The sequence below is a fragment of the Scyliorhinus torazame genome, chromosome 2 (assembly GCF_047496885.1).
Source record: "Scyliorhinus torazame isolate Kashiwa2021f chromosome 2, sScyTor2.1, whole genome shotgun sequence".
In the NCBI taxonomy this organism is placed as follows: Eukaryota; Metazoa; Chordata; class Chondrichthyes; order Carcharhiniformes; family Scyliorhinidae; genus Scyliorhinus; species Scyliorhinus torazame.
Genome location: NC_092708.1, coordinates 389,953,556 through 389,972,749, shown reverse-complemented (window position 1 = coordinate 389,972,749; position 19,194 = coordinate 389,953,556). Strand labels below are relative to the sequence as shown.

The window sequence follows — 19,194 nt, the reverse complement described above, 5'->3', positions numbered from 1 at the left end:
AGGGTTCAGAGGAGGTTCACAAGAATGATCCCTGGAATGAAGAGCTTGTTGTATGAGGAATGGTTGTGGACTCTGGGTCTGCACTCATTGGAGTTTAGAAGGATAAGGGGGGATATTTGTGAAACTTACAAGATACTGCGAGGCCTGGATAGAGTGGATTTAGAGAGGATGTTTCCGCTTGTCGGAAAAACTAGAACCAGAGGACACAGTCTCAGACTAAAGGGACGATCCTTTAAAACAGAGATGAGGAGGAATTTCTTCAGCCAGAGGGTGGTGGATCTGTGGAACTCTTTGCCGCAGAAGGCTGTGGAGGCCAAACCACTGAGTGTCTTTAAGTCAGGGATAGATAGGTTCTTGATTAATAAGGGGATCTGGGGTGATGGGGAGAAGACAGGAGAATGGGGATGAGAAAATATCAGCCATGATTGAATGGCGGAACAGGCTCGATGGGCCGAGTGGCCTAATTCTGCTCCTAGATCTTATGGTCTTATGGTCTTTCTCCACTACAGTATCACAATACAAAATGAGGGCATTCGGCCCAACATGTCTGCACCGGCTCCCAAATGAACATTATGACCGAGTACCATTCCCCAGTTTTTCCCACTTACACCTGCACATTGTTTCTATTCAAGTAATCCATTGAATACCTTCTTAAGTGCCTCGATTGAACCTGCCTCCCCCACACTTCCAGGTAGTGCATTGCAGACTCGAATCACTTGCTGTGTGAAAGTTTCTTTCTTACATCACACTTGCTTCTTTTCAAAATCACTTCAAATCTGTGCCCTCTCATTCTTGATTCTTTTACAAGAATGAACAGTTTCTCCCTATCTACTTGGTCCAGCCCCCTCATGAATTTGAAGATCTCTATAAATCTCGCCCCTTTTACACATTTGACAAAGAATCATCATGACTCGAAACGTTATCTCCCTTGTCAAAAGCTTTCTGGAAATCCAGATATACCACATCCATTGGCTCCCCTTTATCTACTGCCCTGGTAATGTCCTCAAAAGATTCCACTAAATTAGTTAGGCACGACCTGCCCTTTATGAACCCATGCTGCGTCTGCTCAATGGGACAATTTCCATCCAGATGCCTCACTATTTCTTCCTTGATGATAGATTCCAGCATCTTCCCTACTACCGAAGTTAAGCTCACTGGCCTATAATTACCCGCTTTCTGCCTACCTCCTTTTTTAAACAGTGGTGTCACGTTTGATAATTTCCAATCCGCTGGGACCACCCCAGAGTCTAGTGAATTTTGGTAAATTATCACTCGTGCATTTGCAATTTCCCTAGCCATCTCTTTTAGGACCCTGGGATGCATTCCATCATGGCCAGGAGACTTGTCTACCTTTAGCCCCATTAGCTTGCCCATCACTACCTCCTTAGTGATAACAATCGTCTCAAGGTCCTCACCTGTCATAGCCTCATTGCCATCAGTCACTGGCGTGTTAGTTGTGTTTTCCACTGTGAAGACCGACCCAAAAAACCTATTCAGTTTCTCAGCCATTTCCTCATCTCCCATTATTAAATCTCCCTTCTCATCCTCTAAAGGACCAATATTTACCTTAGCCACTCTTTTTTGTTTTATATATTTGTAGAAACTTTTACTATCTGTTTTTATATTTTGAGCATGTTTACTCTCATAATCTATCTTACTCTTCTTTATAGCTTTTTTAGTAGCTTTCTGTTGCCCCCTCAAGATTTCCTAATCCTCTAGTCTCCCACTAATCTTTGCCACTTTGTATGCTTTTTCGTTCAATTTGATACTCTCCCTTATTTCCTTAGATATCCATGGTCAATTTTCCCTCCTTCTACCGTCCTTCCTTTTTGTGTAAACTTTTGCTGAGCACTGTGAAAAATATCTTGGAAGGTTCTCCACTGTTCCTCAGCTGTTTCACCATAAAGTCTTTGCTCCCAGTCTACCTCAGCCAGCTCTTCTTTCATCCCATTGTAATCTCCTTTGTTTAAGCACAAAACACTAGCGTTTGACTTTACCTTATTATTAAATTCCACCATATTGTCATCGCTCCTTCAGAGAGGATCCTTAACTATGAGATCATTAATCAATTCTGTCTCATTACACAGGACCAGATCTCGGATCGCTTGTTCCCTTGGAGGTTCCATTACATACTGTTCTAGAAAACTATCGCGGATACATTCTATAAACTCCTCCTCAAGGCTGCCTTGACTGACCTGGTTAAACCAATTGACATGTAGATTAAAATCCCCCATGATGACTGCTGTACCATTTCTACATGCATCTCTTATTTCTTTGTTTATTGCCTGTCCCACCATAATGTTACTATTTGGTGGCCTATAGACTACTCCTATCAGTGACTTTTTCACCTTACTATTCCTGATTTCCACAAAAATGGATTCAACCTTATCCTCCATAGCACCGATGTCATCCTTTACTATTGCCCAGATATCAACCTTAAATAACAGAGCTACACCACCTCCTTTACCATCCCCTCTGTCCTTCCGAATAGTTTGATACCCTCGGATATTTAACTCCCAGTCGCGACCATCCTTTAACCATGTTTCAGTAATGGCCACTAAATCATAGTCATTCACGATGATTTGCGCCATCAACTCATTTACCTTATTCCGAATACTACGAGCATTCAGGTAAAGTACCCTTTACGTTGGCTTTTGTACCTCCGTTTTGAATCTTAACACCATTATCAGTAACCTCTCCTAAGTTATTTTTCCTTTTAACTTTTCTCCTAACTTTCCTTATCGTTGAACCCATATCTTCATGTAACAATCTGCTGTTTCACTTTCCATTTATATTTTTACTTCCCCTTTTAGTATTACTGGGCCTATTCACTGAGCTCCCCTCAGTTACTGTACCCTGTACTGTGGCTCTTTTTGATTTTTGACTATGGCTTCTCTGCCTTACACTTTCTCCCTTACTGCCTTTTGTTACTGTCCCCGTTTTACTTCCCTCCGACTTACTGCATCGGTTCCCATCCCCCTGCCACATTAGTTTAATCTGTCACCACCGCTCGTGTAGCATCTACCTCCTTGATAAAGACACATGCATAGTATTCATTTGGTACCTCAGCCATGTCCTCCACTCTAATGTGTAAAATCCCTTTTTGGTCCCTAATTGGCTCTACTCCTCCTTTTACCACCCTTTTACTATGTATATGCCTACAGAAGACTTTAGGATTCTTCTTTATGTTGGCTGCCAGTTTTTTCTCATAATCTTTCTTCGCTTCTGTAAAGTGCTTTCTCACAACCTCTCAGAACCTTCGGTATTTTCCTTGGTTCTCAGCTGTTTCTTCTACCTGACACCTATCATAAGCACATTTTTTTCTTTCTTATCCTAATTTCTAGCTTTTTTTTCATCCACGGAGTTGTGGATTTGTTTTTCCTATTGGTGCCTTTTAAGGGGATATGCCCAGACCATTTCCTTTTTGAAAGTTGTGATGAATGGTTACTGTACCCTTAACACCATGTAGGCGATGCCCGTTTAAGACCGGGTTTGGAACCCTGGGGGACTCCGCCCACCAGGGAGCCGTAGATAAGGTGATGCCCTGTAGGCGGCACTCAGTGAGCACTCATCTCTGTAGCTGGCTAGTTCTCTGCTTATTAAAGCCTTCATTTACCATTCCACTCTCGTGTCATTATTGAGGGTACTACAAAGGTATAACATCCGAGGTTACATGCCTATGGCAAGCCGTATTGCACCAAGGCGCTTCTCCAATCACCCCCACCCCCCCCACCTTTTCATTTTCACTGTGTCAGATTGAGGTGAATGGCTCCACACACCATGCCAAGCAGGCTGACGTCTGCTGAGAGCATTGAACCTTTGCACTCTGACCAGTTCTCCAATTCTCAGCTCTGGCAATGATTTACCGAAGTTAAACTTTCTGCTGTTTCACTTTGATTTTGTCATTCACTCCTGCCACTGCTTTCAGCTTCAGTAGTAGTTCAGCTGTTGGAAGTGTAATTTGAGAGCAGTGTGACATTAGTCGCTGAACTGGACTACTTTCTGTGCTTTCACTCCAGGATTACCTTGTAAACATCTGTGCTTCATCAAGATGATTTTTTGATGATCCCTTTGGCAATTTTCATCACTGTCTCAGTCTTTCCATTTCATTGAGGGTAGTGTGGAGATGGCTGCTGGTGGTGAATTTCCTATTTATTTTAAATGCAGCCTTCGCCTCCATAGGCACCCATACTGGAATGCTTAAATATATACTGACTTACCCAGTGACCAATGCCCTGTACAAGGTTGCAGATTGAAGTTTTAATGATTCTCTGATGTTTCTTACAGCTGCTAGCACTCTTGCTGCTATCAAAAGCTACGCAATTTCAGCTGCATACCCCTGTCACCATGTTCCAAGTGGTGGGTGAAATGGCTTCTGCTCTCAACCTTTAAACATGAGGTCACATGACTATGGCAAGACTATGCAAGCCACATTGCACAAAGGCCCTTCTCAAAACAGCTTGCACATGGTTTCTTAGTTCAGTTGGTCTTTGTGTTATTTGACTGGCCTAGATTTGTTCTGTTTCGATGGATAGGATGTGCCGGGACAATTTTACACTTTAGAAGGTGGATGCCAATGCTGTAACTGCACTGGAATGTCTTGCTTGGGGTGGTTGGAAGTTGTCAGCTGGTTCTGGTCGACAGATTTTCAACATTATAGCTGGAATATTGTCAGTTCCCACACTCCCTGTTATGCACAGTAGCTTCGTCTGCTTACTGAGACTTGGACACTAGCATCTATAATGGTGGAGAATGCAGAAATAATTCCTAATTAAGTCACTGGAAGGTAGATCCTCGTGGTAGCAGACTTTCTTAAACTCTTGTTACTGAGTTGCTGTTGCATTGCAGTTACTGAACTAGGTGGAAACATAACAAGCTCATGTATGGTTAATTTGACAGCAAATTCAAAAGAACTTATATTTTGATATTTTGCTCAAAATTGCACCTATAGTCTAATTTCAGAATTTCAGAGCTGGATCTCAGTTACAATGCGTTTGGAGACAAAGGAGCAGAGTTACTGGGACAAATGCTAGGTGAGCCTTACCTCCACAGATGACGTTTGTTCATTAATTTGGCTTTGTTCTTTTATGCAACGTTAGGTGAGTGAGGGGTTGAATACTTGTTTTCCAATCAACAATGTGCTCAACAGGCAAGGATGTTCTATTTCAGAAGTCTAAAGCTAGAGCTAATCTTTACACACTTCTATATTTATTTACAGAATTACACTTTACAAGCATTAACCTAACGAAACAAGCACAATTTTAGTTTAGGTCAATTTGAGGGGCTTAAATGAAGACAATTAACAAGTACATATCTTTTATTTCCCCAATCCTCTCCATGTTTAGCACTCAAGACTCCAGCAATCACTGTTTAATACCTTATTCAATAGAACTCTCTCTGCATATAAGCCCTGACAGTGAGGAGGCTATTTGAGTAGGAAAGGCATCGCAGCCTAGCACAATCCTGGTCTCACTGAAGTTTAGAAGAATGAGAGATGATCTCATGGAAGCATATTGCATTTTTTACAGGGCTTGGTAGGGTGGATGCTGCTTCCTATGGCTGGAATGTCTAGACTTGGGGATCATGGCCTCCGGATAAGAGGTTGGCCATTTAAGGGAGAGATGAGGATATATAGGGCAGCACGGTAGCATTGCGGTTAGCACAATTGCTTCACAGCTCCAGGGTCCCAGGTTCGATTCCGGCTTGGGTCACTGTCTGTGCGGAGTCTGCACGTTCTCCCCGTGTCTGCGTGGGTTTCCTCCGGGTGCTCCGGTTTCCTCCCACAGTCCAAAGGTGTGCAGGTTAGGTGGATTGGCTGTGATAAATTGCCCTTAGTGTCCAAAATTGCCCTTAGTGTTGGGTGGGGTTACTGGGTTACAGGGATAGGATGGAGGTGTTGACCTTGGGTAGGGTGCTCTTTCCAAGAGCCGGTGCAGACTCGATGGGCCGAATGGCTTCCTTCTGCACTGTAAATTCTATGATATTTCTGAAATCGGAGAGTTGTAAATTCTCTACCCCAAGAGCTGTGGATGCTCAACCATTCAGTTATTCAAGACTGAAACAGATAGATGCACACTATGGAAAGCAAAGTCTATGGGGATAAGGCAGGTAAGTGGGGTTGATGTAGAAATTCAGTCATGGTCTTATTGAATGGCAGGACAGGCTGGAGGGGTTGTAGGATTTACTCCTGATCTTATTTATTATATTGTAACCCAAACAAATGCATTTTCTTATCGGAGTCTGAGCACTGATTGTGACAGTGGCACTCAGACCACTTGTAAAACTCTGACCGAGATCACCTTCTTCTTCAGTTCCCTCTCCGAAGACAAGTCCAACCCCCAGCACCATGCCCTCCACAAGGAGGCAGATCCAAAATCCACCCCAGCCGAAAGAGGGATCTAACCGGTGCTGTTGGCACTAATTTTATCCACGCTGACTGACCAGTCATCTAACACCCCAAGGCAGCCCAAGTTGCTGCGGCAACTTGCACTTTAACATGCATGTTGCAGTCCAGAACTATGGTTAATGATAAAAGTAAAATACTACGGATGCTGGAATCTGAAACAAAACAGAAAAATGGAAAAGGTCAGCAGGTGAAAAGAGAAACTAGAGTTAACGGGCGAAATTCTCCCCCAACGGCACGATGTCTGCCGACTGGCGCCAAAAATGGCACCAATCAGACGGGCATCGCGTCGGCCCAAAGGTGCGGGATGCTCCGCATCTTTGGGGGCCGAGCCCCAACATTGAGGGGCTAGACCAGCGCCGGAGGGATTTCCGCCCCTCCAGCTGGCGGAAATGGCCTTTGTTGCCCCGCCAGCTGGCGCGGAAATGGGGCGCATGCGCGGGAGCGTCAGCAGCCGCCGACAGTTTCCCACGCATGCGCAGTGGGGAGAGTCTCTTCCGCCTCCGCCATGGTGGAGGCCGTGGCGGAGGCGGAAGGGAAAGAGTGCCCCCACGGCACAGGCCTGCCCGCGGATCGTGGGCCCCGATCGCGGGCCAGGCCACCGTGGGGGCACTCCCCGGGGTCAGATCGCCCTGCGCCTCCCCCAGGACCCCGGAGCCCGCCCACGCCGCCTGGTCCCGCCTGGTCCAGCTTTGATTTACGCCGGCGGGACAGGCAATTTCTGGGCGGGACTTCGACCCATCCGGGCCGGAGAATTGAGCGGGGGGTCCCGCCAACCGGCGCGGCCCGATTCCCGCCCCCGCCCAATCTCCGGTACCGGAGACTTTGGCGGGGGCGGCATTCACGGCGGCCAACGGCCATTCTCCGACCCGGCGGGGGGGTCGGAGAATGACGCCCAACATTTTTGAGTTCTTATGACTCTTTTGCAGGTATTTGGGTTTTTACAGCATTTTCTATTTTTGTTTGCTATGGTTAATGATGGTAGAGGCTCTAAATTCTTTTCACCACGTGGCTGACTAGGAATCTCTCCCATTCTTACCATCTGCCACAGACTGGAAGAATTTACAGGTTGATACTCATCCTGTTTGGCTAGATTAAAAACGCACTTTCCTTGGCCATTAAGTCCTGGAGTGGGACTTGAATCCAGAGCTTCTGGGAGGTTCATGAAGAATCCAGCACGAGTTTGTAGTGTCAAACAGAAAGTCACTTTATTTACAACAATATGTACACAGTAGCAGCCGGTCACTGCTGCTTCCTTCTCTAGCCGGTCCCACTGGCTACTTCTATTTAATAATAATCTTTATAGTGTCACGAGTAGGCTACATTAACACTGCAATGAAGTTATGTGAAAATCCCCTTGTCGCCACACTCCGGCGCCTGTTTGGGTACACAGAGGGAGAATTCAGAATGTCCAGTTCACCTAATAAGCAAGTTTTTCAGGACTTGTGGGAGGAAACTGGAGCACCCGGAGGAAATAATTATACAGCTGCACTGCTAATGATTGCCCCGCGCCCCCTCATTGGGGGAGCTCATATTCCTCAAGGAACATGGGGTAACCAATTTTCCCCAGCCAATAGGATCCGGGCAGGTTATGACAATTGCAGATAGCCTAGACGAGTATGGGAGGTGCAGGGACCAAGTCAAAAAGGAAATAAGGAAATCGGAGAGAGGGCATGAAAAAAGATTAGCAAGTAAAGTTAAAGAAAACCCAAAGATGTTTCACCAGTACATTAATGGTAAAAGGTCAGTGAAGGAAAAAGTGGGACTTATCAGAGGTGAAGAAGAGGACTTGGGTGTAGATGCAGAGGCTGTGGGTAGGGTTTTAAATGAATATTTGTCTCCGTGCTTACAAAGGAAATGGATGATGCAGATATTGTATTTCCCAAATGCTGTTTTAGAGCTAGTTCCAGGATTTTGACCCAGCAACAAAGAAGTAACGGCAATGTAGTCCCATGTAAGGATGGTGTGTGGGTTGGAGGGGACCTTGTATGCAGGTGGTTATGTTTCCATGCATGTGCTGCCCATACCCTTCTAAGTGGTAGAGGCCTCTGGTGTGTGTGATTTTAGATATATTAGAGCATAAATATTTGGTGAATTAAGGGTTAAAAACCTGGGTTAGAGTGTGTTTGACTGCTTAAGTCATGTTTTTAAAAGAATCTTGGTTTGAATGACAACAAAGGTTTTAACCTACCTAAAAAGTTTGAGCTAATGCAATTGTGTTTTGATTTTTAATAATGTAAATTTTTATCCAACAAGCTGCAGGACATCACAGTGATACAGCTTGTAAGCACCCTTGCAACGGGTGTAGAGCAAACAATTTGTCTTTTTTTGTGTAGTAGCATGGATGCTAACCGCACCCCCTCACCCCCAGTCTCCCTCCCTCCTTCTTGGCTTTTCCTCCCTCTCACGCCCCCACCCCCCCACCCCCATTTCCCTAGCACCCAGCGCCCATTACCCCCTAGCAGCCGGTCACAAACAGGTCTTGGAAGATGGTGGTGAACTGCTTCCACCTGGACTGAAATCCTTATTCTGACCCCCTGATGGCAAATCTGATCTTCTCTTTATTATTTCCTCCGGGTGCTCCAGTTTCCTCCCACCAGTTTCCTCCCACAAGTCCTGAAAGACGTGCTTATTAGGTGAACTGGACATTTTGAATTCTCCCTCCGTGTCCCCAAACAGGCGCCGGAGTGTGGCGACAGGGGGATTTTCACAATAACTTCATTGCAGTGTTAATTCCACCAGATCGGCCTGCCAGTCTGAGGCCTTGGGCGACACTGCCGATCTCTAGCCGAGCAGGAGTCGTAGTCGGGCTATCAGGGAGGCAAAGATCAGGGTGCGGCCTCCAACCCCTTGAAGAGCTCTGGCTGTTCTGACACCCTGAAGACCACCACCAATAGGCATAGCTGCACCTTAACCCCCACGACCTCGGACATGGCCTCGAAAAAGGTGGTCCAGAATCCAATCAGGCTTGGACAGGACCAGAACATGTGGGAATGGTTGGCCGGACCCCCCTGATATTGCTCACATTTGTTGTCCACATCTGGGAAGAACCCGCTCATGTGATTTGATTTGATTTATTGTCACATGTACCGAAGTACAGTGAAAAGTATTTTTCTACGGCCTAGGAACGTACACAGTATGTACATAGTAGACACAAAAATAATCAACAGAGAACATTGACAAATGGTACATCAACAATGTGGGAATAAATTGCGAAATAAAAAAGTAATTATGCATTACGTAGATGTAGGAAATGCTATTCCAATTAAACAACATACATACATACATACAGGCTCAATCCACTCAAGTTAGCACAGGTACAAAAGAAGATTGACAGTATGCTGAAGAATTAAATTATCAAAGTGAGGTGCAGCGATTGGAGCTCACCTATTGTGATGGTACCAAAACCAGATGAAACACAACGAGTGTGAGTGGTCTATAGAAAAGTCAACGCAGTTATGAAATCAGATTTGTATCCTGTTCCTCGTTTGGAAGACCTTTGAAAAAGTTGGACAAGTGAATTTATTCCCAAATTCATAAAGGATATTGGCAAGTACCTTTAACAGATAGGGCGAAGGAAGTTTCGGCTTTTGTGATGCTAAATGGTCTATCAATTTAAGGTCATGCCATTTGGAATGAAGAATGCGCCAACAACTTTCCCAAGATTAACAAACAAGGTCAATTCTGGACTAAACCATTGTGCAGTGCATATTGACGATTTGGTGGTGGTCAGTGAAACATGGAAGGAGCATTTGGAACATATAAAATAATTATTTGATTGACTACAAGAGGCTGGATTAGTGGGAAATTTGGCTGAAAGTGAAATTGTGAAAGTCAGATTCTCGCGTCTTAAGGTGGATTGAGAGCGGAGATGGTTTATTTTCCTTTTGTTTAAGTGGGAATAAAGATAGCAATTAAGGGTATTGTATTCACTGTATTGAGTAGTATTGTTCAAGGGGTAATTTCACGCTATTTTCTGGTGTGATGTTAAGATTTTAATACTCTGTTAGGCATAAAGTTTGTTTTAATATACCATATCCCTATTTCTTTGTGCAATCACTCCTGGAGCTAAGTATCCTTTCCTCACAGTCTTACACAATTAAAATATAATATTGGGGTTCCGGTCCAGTATCCAAGCAACTGTTGGGGTCTGGTCTGGGATCATAATATTTGTAGGGTGCTGTCGAAGGTGCTTTGGTGAGTTGCTGCATTGCATCTTGTAGATGGTACACACTGTTGCTACTGTGCTTTGGTGATGGTGGGAGTAGATGTTTAAGGTGGTGGATAGGGTGCTGATCAGGCAGGCTTCTTTGTCCTGGATGGTGCTGAGTTCTTTGAGTGTTGTTGGAACTGCACTCATCCAGGCAAGTGGAGGTTATTTCGCCACACTCCTGATTTAGCCTTGTAGGTGGTGGCCAGACTTTGGGAGTCAGGAGGTGAGGTCTTCTCCACAGAATTCCAAGCCTCTGACGTGCTCTTGTAGCCACAACATTTATATGGCTAGTCCAGGTCAGTTTTGGGTGAATGGCAATCTTCAGGATGTTGATGGTGGGAGATTCAGCGATGGTAATGTCATTGAATACAAAGGGGTGATGGTTAGATTCTCTCTTATTGGAGATGGTCATTGCCTGCCACGTATGTGGTGCAAAGGTTACCTGCCACTTAACAGCCCAATTCTGATTCTTGTTGCATATGGACACAGACTGTTTAGTATTTGAGGAGTCGCAACTGATGCTGAACATTGTGTAATCACCCAAACCACAACCATCTTCCTTAGTGCTAAGTATGACCCCAACCAGTGGAGAGTTTCCACCCAGATTCTCACTGACTCCAGTTTAGTTAGGGGTCCCCATGATGCCACAATGCTGCCTCGATGTCAAGGACAGTCACTCTCATCTCACTTCTGGAATTCAGCAATTTTGTCCTTGTTTTGATCAATGAGGAGCTGAATGACCCTGGCAGAACCCAAACTGACTGTCAGTGAGCAAGTGAATGGGTAAGACCGCTTGAGACCTTAAGAGTGCATGGAATTATTGTGCCACATTAAAATATATTAAGTGTGTTGCTTTGTGTTGAGTATTTGCACCAGTGATGACACAATGCAACTTCTTGTATCACAATGGATTGCATACTGATATTGGACCCTGTCAATCTGTTGGGGCCTAAGCAGTACTTTTGATTTTATTTAAATTGTAACCTCTACAACAAAATAGTGTTCTATCTGCTTAAATATCTTTTCTTTATCTTTGCTTGAAGCAACCAATGAAAGTTTGGAAAAACTGAATCTGCGATGGAACCAGATCCAAACGGAGGGTGCAGTGGCTTTGAGCGCAGGGTTACGGGTGAGAGCACACAGTGAACACCAATTTCTCCCCTCTTTCCTCTTCTCCTGAAGGCAGTACCTCATGTTGGGGTTCAGTCCCACTGTCATATGCAGGCTTCCAGTACCTCAGCCTATAGTGGCTGTACATGTGTCCAGATATCAAGGATGTGATATGAACCTAATATCCTATGCAAGAAGCTCATGGGATTGGGAGGAACAATTGTTTCACTTGATATTATGCACTGTTGACCCCAGTGAAAAGTAAGATCATGGGAAAACTAGCATGGCTCTCAATCCGATCGGGTGCGAATGTGTTGCCTGAGGGAATACTGGAAGCAGGTTCAGTAATAAGGTTCAAAAGTGAAGTTATATACTTGAAAAAGGAAGATTTGCAAGGTGTAGTAGAACTAATTGAATAGCTCTTTTGAAGAGTCAGCATAGGTATGATGGGCCAAATGGTATCCTTCTATAAGATTATATGATTCAATACATGAAGGTGAAAAGGAAACTAAAGGGTCTTTTTACATAGAATGATTCACTGTGCAAGACATGATAGATCCTAGGATGTTGTTTTGCCTTTCTCATTGAACCGGAAGGGAAAATACAGAGTTTTTTCCTATAGTCTCCGCCTATACTTCTCAGCTTCATGGGTAATAAATCTTGGCCCAAAGACTCAGGGAAAAAGAACTCTGCTGCTGATCATAGCTGACATTGGCTTTGGCTGCATTTACACTGGAAGTAATCTTGTTGCATGTCTATTCTCACAGACTGACTAAATACCGTCTGCCATTTTCATTCAGTCACAGCCAGTCCTCTTGTTTTTAGATGAACGTCACGCTGAAGGTCCTCGATGTTTCCTATAATGGCTTTGGAAACGAAGGGGTGCTGGCCATGGGCGAGACTTTGAAATTCAATAACACCTTGCTCGAACTCAGACTTGATACCAACCACATCAACAACGAGGGGGTCACCATGTTGTGCAAAGGGATGGACATCAATGATAATGTTAAGCTCTTGTGTGTACGTTTTGATTTGAGTAAGGTGGCTACAAATTAGTAAGGTACAACACAACAGAACAACAACTTGCATTTATATAGAACATTTAACCTGATAAATTGGCCCATGGTCCTCCACAGGAGGTGTTATCAGATTATACACCAAGACATGTAAGGTGAGCAAAGCTATCATTTTTAAGGAGCGTCTTCAAGGAAAATAGAGAGCTAGTGGGGACAGAGAGGATTAGGGAGGAAATTTTAGTATTTGGGGCCTTGGCTACCAGTGGAGGGAGAAGGCTGTTGGGAGGAAACAGAATTTATGAACATCTCGTGCCCCTAGAGAAATGTAAGCAGAGGACTGGGTGGCTTGGGGAGTTTCTGAATTTAAATCTTGCTTGGGCTGATGCAATGAAAGTCTCTCTCACTGGTTCCAGGATCTGCCATTAATTGAGTTTGGAGAACACACACCGCAATTGCTGCCGATGAGTTCACCGCAGATAATTTAGCACTAAGTCATCAATCTCACTGAGACAGCAGAACATAATGCTCTAGTTGTACATAGACTTGGTCAGATCCCACTGAAATACTGAGTTCTGTTTTCAGCACTATACCTCAGGAAAGATACACTGACCTTGGAGAGGGTTCAGCACAGATTCACTCGAATCCCGCTTCTACCTCCTTCCCAAAATCCACAAACAGGATTGCCATGGCAGACCCATCGTATCAGGCTGTTCCAGCCCCATAGAACTCATTTCTTCCTCTCCTGACTCCATCCTCTCTCCCCTTGTCCAATCTCTTCCCACCGACATTCATGATTCGTCATGTCGACAGTTTCCAGTTCCCTGGCCCTAACCACCTCCTCTTCACTGTGGATGTTGAATCCCTCTACATTTCCATCCCTCACCAGGAGGGTCTGAGGGCCCTCCGCTTCTTCATTGAGCAGGAGCCTGAACAATCCCCATCTCCTCCACCAGGCTGAACTTGTTCTGTCACTCAATTTCTCCTTTAACTTGTCTCACTTCTTGCAAATAAAAATTGTGGCCATGACCTGCATGGGCCCCAGTTACGCCTGTCTTTTTGTGGATTATTTGGAACACTCCATGTCCCAGCCCTACTTAGGCCTGCTCTCGCAACTCTTTTTCCATTACATCAATGACTGTATTGGTGCTGTTTCATGCTCTCGTCTTGAAAAATGTATCAGTTGCTTCCAATTTCCACGCCTCTCTCACTTTCACACGGTCAATCTCTGACACTTCCCTTCCCTTCCTTGACCTCTAGGTCTCCATTTAAGGTGATAGGCTGACCTCCAATATTCATTACAAGCCCACTGACTTCCACACCTACCTCGACGACAGCTCCTCACACCTTGCTTCCTGTATGGACTCTATCCCATTCTCCCTGTTTCACAACCTCCGTCACATCTATTCTGATGAAAATGGCACTTCTGCTATGTATGCCTTTTTCTTAAAGCAAGATTCTCCCCCTCTGTGATTGACTAGGCACCTCACCCAGGTTTGACCCATTTCCTGCAAGATTGCCCTCACCACTTACCCTCCCTCCCAGAACAATGATAGGGTCCCCCTTGTCTTCACTTTCCACCCGACCAGCCTCTGCATTCAAAGGATCATCCTTGGCCATTTCCGCCAACACCAGCACGATGCCACCACAAAACACATCTTCCCCTCACGCCTCCCATCAGCATTGCGCAGGGACCGCTCCCTCTGTGACACTCGTCCATCACGCCCAACTCTTCATCCCTTTCCCACAGCATCTTCCATTGCAATCAGAAAAGGTGCAACTCCTGCATCTTTACCTCCTCAGCATTCAAGGCCTCAGACACTCCTTTCAGCGTTTCACTTGCACATCCTTCAATTTGGTCTACTGTATTCGCTGCTCCCAATGCGGTCTCCTCTACATTGGGGAGACTAAATGCAGGTCGGGTGACTAGTTTGTGGAACCCCTTTGCTCAGGCAAGTATTACCCCAACCTTCCTATCGCTTGCCATTTTAACTCAGCACCTGGCTCCCATGTCCACATGGCTGTCCATGGCCTAATGCAATGCTCCAGTGAAGCCTAATGCAAGCTTTTCCAGGATCCTCTGTTTTTGTTTCACTAGAATCGTACCAGGGATAAAATGGTTAAATTCTGAGGACAGGATACATCGCGTCTCATTGGTGGAAGGCCCCCTGATGGGACCCTTCCTCGGGTGCTCCTGGGTTACTCCATGGGATGGAGGGGCAGCTGGAGTGAGCTCCAGAAAACTCTTGTCACCTGGCACTGCCAGTTCTGGAGGCCCACCATTGTCTAAATCATGGTGTCAAAACCTTGAGCAACAGGTCTCTGTGTCTGGACCAAGCTCTGGAGCCCCTCTGCAATGGCTCTCTGTGTCTGGACCATGCTTGCAAAGTCCTTTGCCATGGTCCTCTGTGACTGGGCTATACTCTCAAGGTCCTCAGTCATGGCACTCAGAAACTGAGCCATGCTTTGGACTCTGCACCAGATAATAATCCTGAAGCTTGTCTGCTAATATCGCCCACCGAGATGTGTGTCACTGCGCTGGTGGTTGCCTATGATGGCTGACCATGCTTTCCCCAGAGCTTTCCACTGAGTTGCTGCCGGGGGTTGCAGGCGATGCCGTGACTCCAGATGGCCCAGCCTGGTGTTGATCCTGTAAGACAAGAAACATGGGTCCAGTGAAAGGGTGGAGAAAGGGTCTCGGCAGCGTGGAACTCACTTGAAACAGGCCAAATGTGAGGCAGGCTAACCTTGCTGTCACTCACGGCTCTCTCATGCACTGCCCTTGCAATCTCCATGACTCTCTCTTCATTCGGGTCAGGAGACGGAACTCCGGCATTCCCCTGCCCGTCTTCTCCGTCCCCTCTCATTATGGGCTATCTTCTGCTGTAGAGACACAAAGAGGAGATTGTAAGCCAGAGAGCTGGTGGGTCAGGGGGTACAGCAGGTGCCATCTGTGGGCATCACGCCAAGACAGGAGTGCCCGGGGGATTTGAGGAAGATAGTGGGGAGTCGGGTGTCAGGAGGCCTTAAGGTGCCCGGGAGTGGATTAATGCTGACATTCCAATTGTGACAGATGGGTCTGATGCCAGGTGGAGACAGGTGGTCAATCACCCTTGCAGCTCGAATGAGGTTTTTTGCGGTATTGGACACTGGTCCTCCGCGTCAGGCTGCTGGCACTGACCACCGCAACCACCGCATCCCAGACTGGATTAGCCTCGCTGCTTCTGGGTCTTCTAACCACTCAGAGGTACACGTTGCTCTGCCTCTCCACTGCGACCATAAACCTGGTCAAATCTGCCTCCAGGAAGCGTGGAACAACTCTCCACGCTGCTATTTTCCTGGCTTGACTGAGATTGAGTGCAGAGGGCACGATTAAATGCAGATCTCCCTTGTTAACTGTGCCAGCTGAGCCCCCGTTTGGGTGGGAAAGATATGTGGGGATTCCAAATCGGCATGATTCATGTAGGGGTTCATTTATTGAACCAAGTGCGGGAAGATTGCGATTAGATCCACAAAACGCACCAATCTTTGCACCGGAAATGACACTTTGCCATTTTGGGAGAAAATTCCACTCATTGTTAGTTTAGGGTGAGGTTGTGGAATTGCTCCATGAAGATCCTGAGAGTCTGGGTGTGATCTACCGGCCGTGTTGCGCCCGAATTGGTGCTCAAAGCGGCCGGGAGATGCCGGGAGAGGCCTCCCCTGGGCTTCCCGACAGCTGGTACGCCTCGCAAGATCTAACCAGGTCTCGCGAGGCGTCACGGTCAGGATCTCACCCACAATGGGGGGGACCAAGCCTCACACATCTAAGTAGGTTTAAAACCCACTTAGACATGCTGACCCGGGATGTATTGGGCCGTGCACCATTCAGTGATGGTCCACACAAACGTGGACTAGGCGGAACGGCACCCGGGGTAGTCTCACAGGCTATTGGAGAACCCTGGGTGGTCAGGGACAGGGCAGGGTGGCTCCCTGACCCTCCTCCTGGAACACAGGCACCTTGGCACTGCCAGGCTAGCACCTTGGCACCACAACGCTGCCACTGCTGAGGTACCCGGGTGATACGGCCAAGCTGGCAGAAGCACTGCCAGGGTGGCAGTGCCAGGGTGCCCAGGTGACGCAGCTGCAGGTCAGAGCCTGAGGTGGCCATGCCCATGAAAAGAGGGTGGACATGAAGGGTGGGGGTTGGGTATAGCACGGGTATGTCGGGGCCTCCGGAAGAACAAAGAAAGGTACAGTATAGGAACAGGCTCTTTGGCCCTCAAATCCTGTCTGACCATGCTGCCCGTCAAAACTAAAATCTTCTACACTTTTGGGGTCCGTATCCCTCTATTCCCATCCTATTCATGTCTTTGTCAAGATGCCCCTTAAACATCATTATCGTCCCTGCTTCCACCACCTCCTCCGGGAGCGAGTTCCAGGCACCCACTACCCTCTGTGTGAAAAACGTGCCTCGTACATCTCTCTAAACCTTGCCCCTCGCACCTTAAACCTATGCCCCCTAGTAATTGACCCCTCTACCCTGGGAAAAAGCCTCTGACTATCCACTCTGTCTATGCTCCTCATAATTTTGTAGACCTCTATCAGGTCGCCCCTCAACCTCCGTCGTTCCAGTGAGAACAAACCAAGTTTATTCAGCCTCTCCTCATAGCTAATGCCCTCCATACCAGTCAACATCCTGGTAAACCTCTTCTGCACCCTCTCTAAGGTCTCCACGTCCTTCTGGTAGTGTGGCGACCAGAATCGAACACTATACTCCAAGTGTGGCCTAACTAAGGTTCTATACAGCTGCAACAGGCTGAATGTTGGGGAGTGAAGGGTAGGGGTCCTGGAAAGGGGGGGGGGGCAAAAGGGGGTGTGGGTAGGCCTGAAAAGGGGGGATTCTCAGCTACCCCATGGCAGGGTGTCCTGAACTGGGGGGGGGGGGGAATGCCCATGTGTGTGGGGGTGACATTGCCCGTGGGTGGGAGGTGTGGGGGACCCATTCAAATTGGTGACCGACCTCTGAGGAGCTGGTCTGGCCAGCGAGTTCAGTTCCCCAGTGATGAAAATAGTTCTAAGTACAGGCTTAACCAAGGAGAAAATTCCCAGGGCCCGAAAAAGTGATTAACTGGTGTTAGATGGTGGTGGAGAACTCGCCAACAGAGTGAGAGGGGGAGAAAGTCGCAGCAAAACTATCCACAAAAAGAGTTAGATCGTCTCCATTATCTCCCCCTTCTATCTTTCCTCAGGCTTCACCGCCTCTGCTCATTCTCCTTGTTATGCTGCAGGCCAAGGGCAAATAGAAACAACAGCATTCATGACAGGAACAGATGATCCAAGCAGAACCCTGATGTGTAAACCTAGACCACACATGCTACCCTGTTCCTGGTATGCTTTAAGTGACAGTATAAATCTCCAAGAACTCCCACTCACTCAGAAACAGCAACTAAAAATTAATTGGCAACTCACCTGAATGTTAATAATGTTGAATCGTGCTGGTGTGAGATTCTTCCTACTGCTGAATCCACCTTCAGATTTACGAGGTTAAGAGAGGGTGTTAGCTGGAACATTGAACATCCCTGGAGAAAATGGGAAAAAAAAGTCAAAGTGACACTAGATCTGAGAGGGTAAGGGATAACTGAACAATCTGGAGCGCTCTCCTCGAAAAAAAATAACAGGTGATCTGATGGAGGTTTCGAAAATTGTTAAGGGATTTGATCAGGCAGACATGGAGATGTTTATACCTGTGGGGAAGTCCAAAACTAAGGGCCATAAATATAAGATGGTCACTGGTAAATGAAAATACAAGCTCCAGAAAGGACATTACCATTTATGACATCCACCTTGTTTGCTTTCATGTTGATATAAGTATGCAATTGACTGAGCGGTCAGTGGTCATGTGGCCACTATCTGATTAACCCTATGTTCCTACTTCAGTTGTCCAATAATCCTATCACAGTGGATGGTGCTTTGCGTCTTTTAGAGGTCGTGCGGAAGAACGATAAATCAAACTTGGAAACGATCAGACTCAAAGTAAGCATCACCCTTTGTTTACATGATTTGGGACAGTATTGGTTGGATATTACCAAAATGAGCATGAAATACAGCTCACAAACTGAGGTGATAGTTTTTTCACATTACTGTCCATCAATGTGGATTACCTGGACACAATAAATACAGGAACATCAGGCAGTGGAAGAGTGCACGGGCTATAGGGGAGCCTGATTGATGTTCAGTGCAAACTTAGAAGGAAATAAGTAGCAGTACAGGAAACAAAAAGGAGAGCGATTGGCATTGGTGCAGTTTGTAACAGAAAGGAGGAACAATCAATTAGACCATGGAGTGTATAGTGAGAGGGATTGAGCATCAATCCCAGGATTAAGGAAATAAATAGTCTACATCCAGTACTGGCGCAGCTACATCTGGAGTTTCAAGTCCAATTCTGCTCACAACCAAAGATACCCAGACATTTC

At 46.3% G+C, this 19,194-nt stretch overlaps 1 protein-coding gene across 1 annotated transcript in view; it reads left to right on the top strand.

The window, feature by feature from the left end:
- LOC140405658 (uncharacterized) overlaps positions 1–19,194 on the top strand; it is a 70,062-nt gene that overhangs the window by 38,786 nt on the left and 12,082 nt on the right. Inside the window, exons 7-10 of the mRNA XM_072494183.1 lie at positions 4,952–5,033; positions 11,660–11,745; positions 12,552–12,746; positions 18,659–18,754. Coding sequence (XP_072350284.1) covers positions 4,952–5,033; positions 11,660–11,745; positions 12,552–12,746; positions 18,659–18,754 — 459 coding nt within the window. The remainder of the gene's footprint in view (positions 1–4,951; positions 5,034–11,659; positions 11,746–12,551; positions 12,747–18,658; positions 18,755–19,194) is intronic.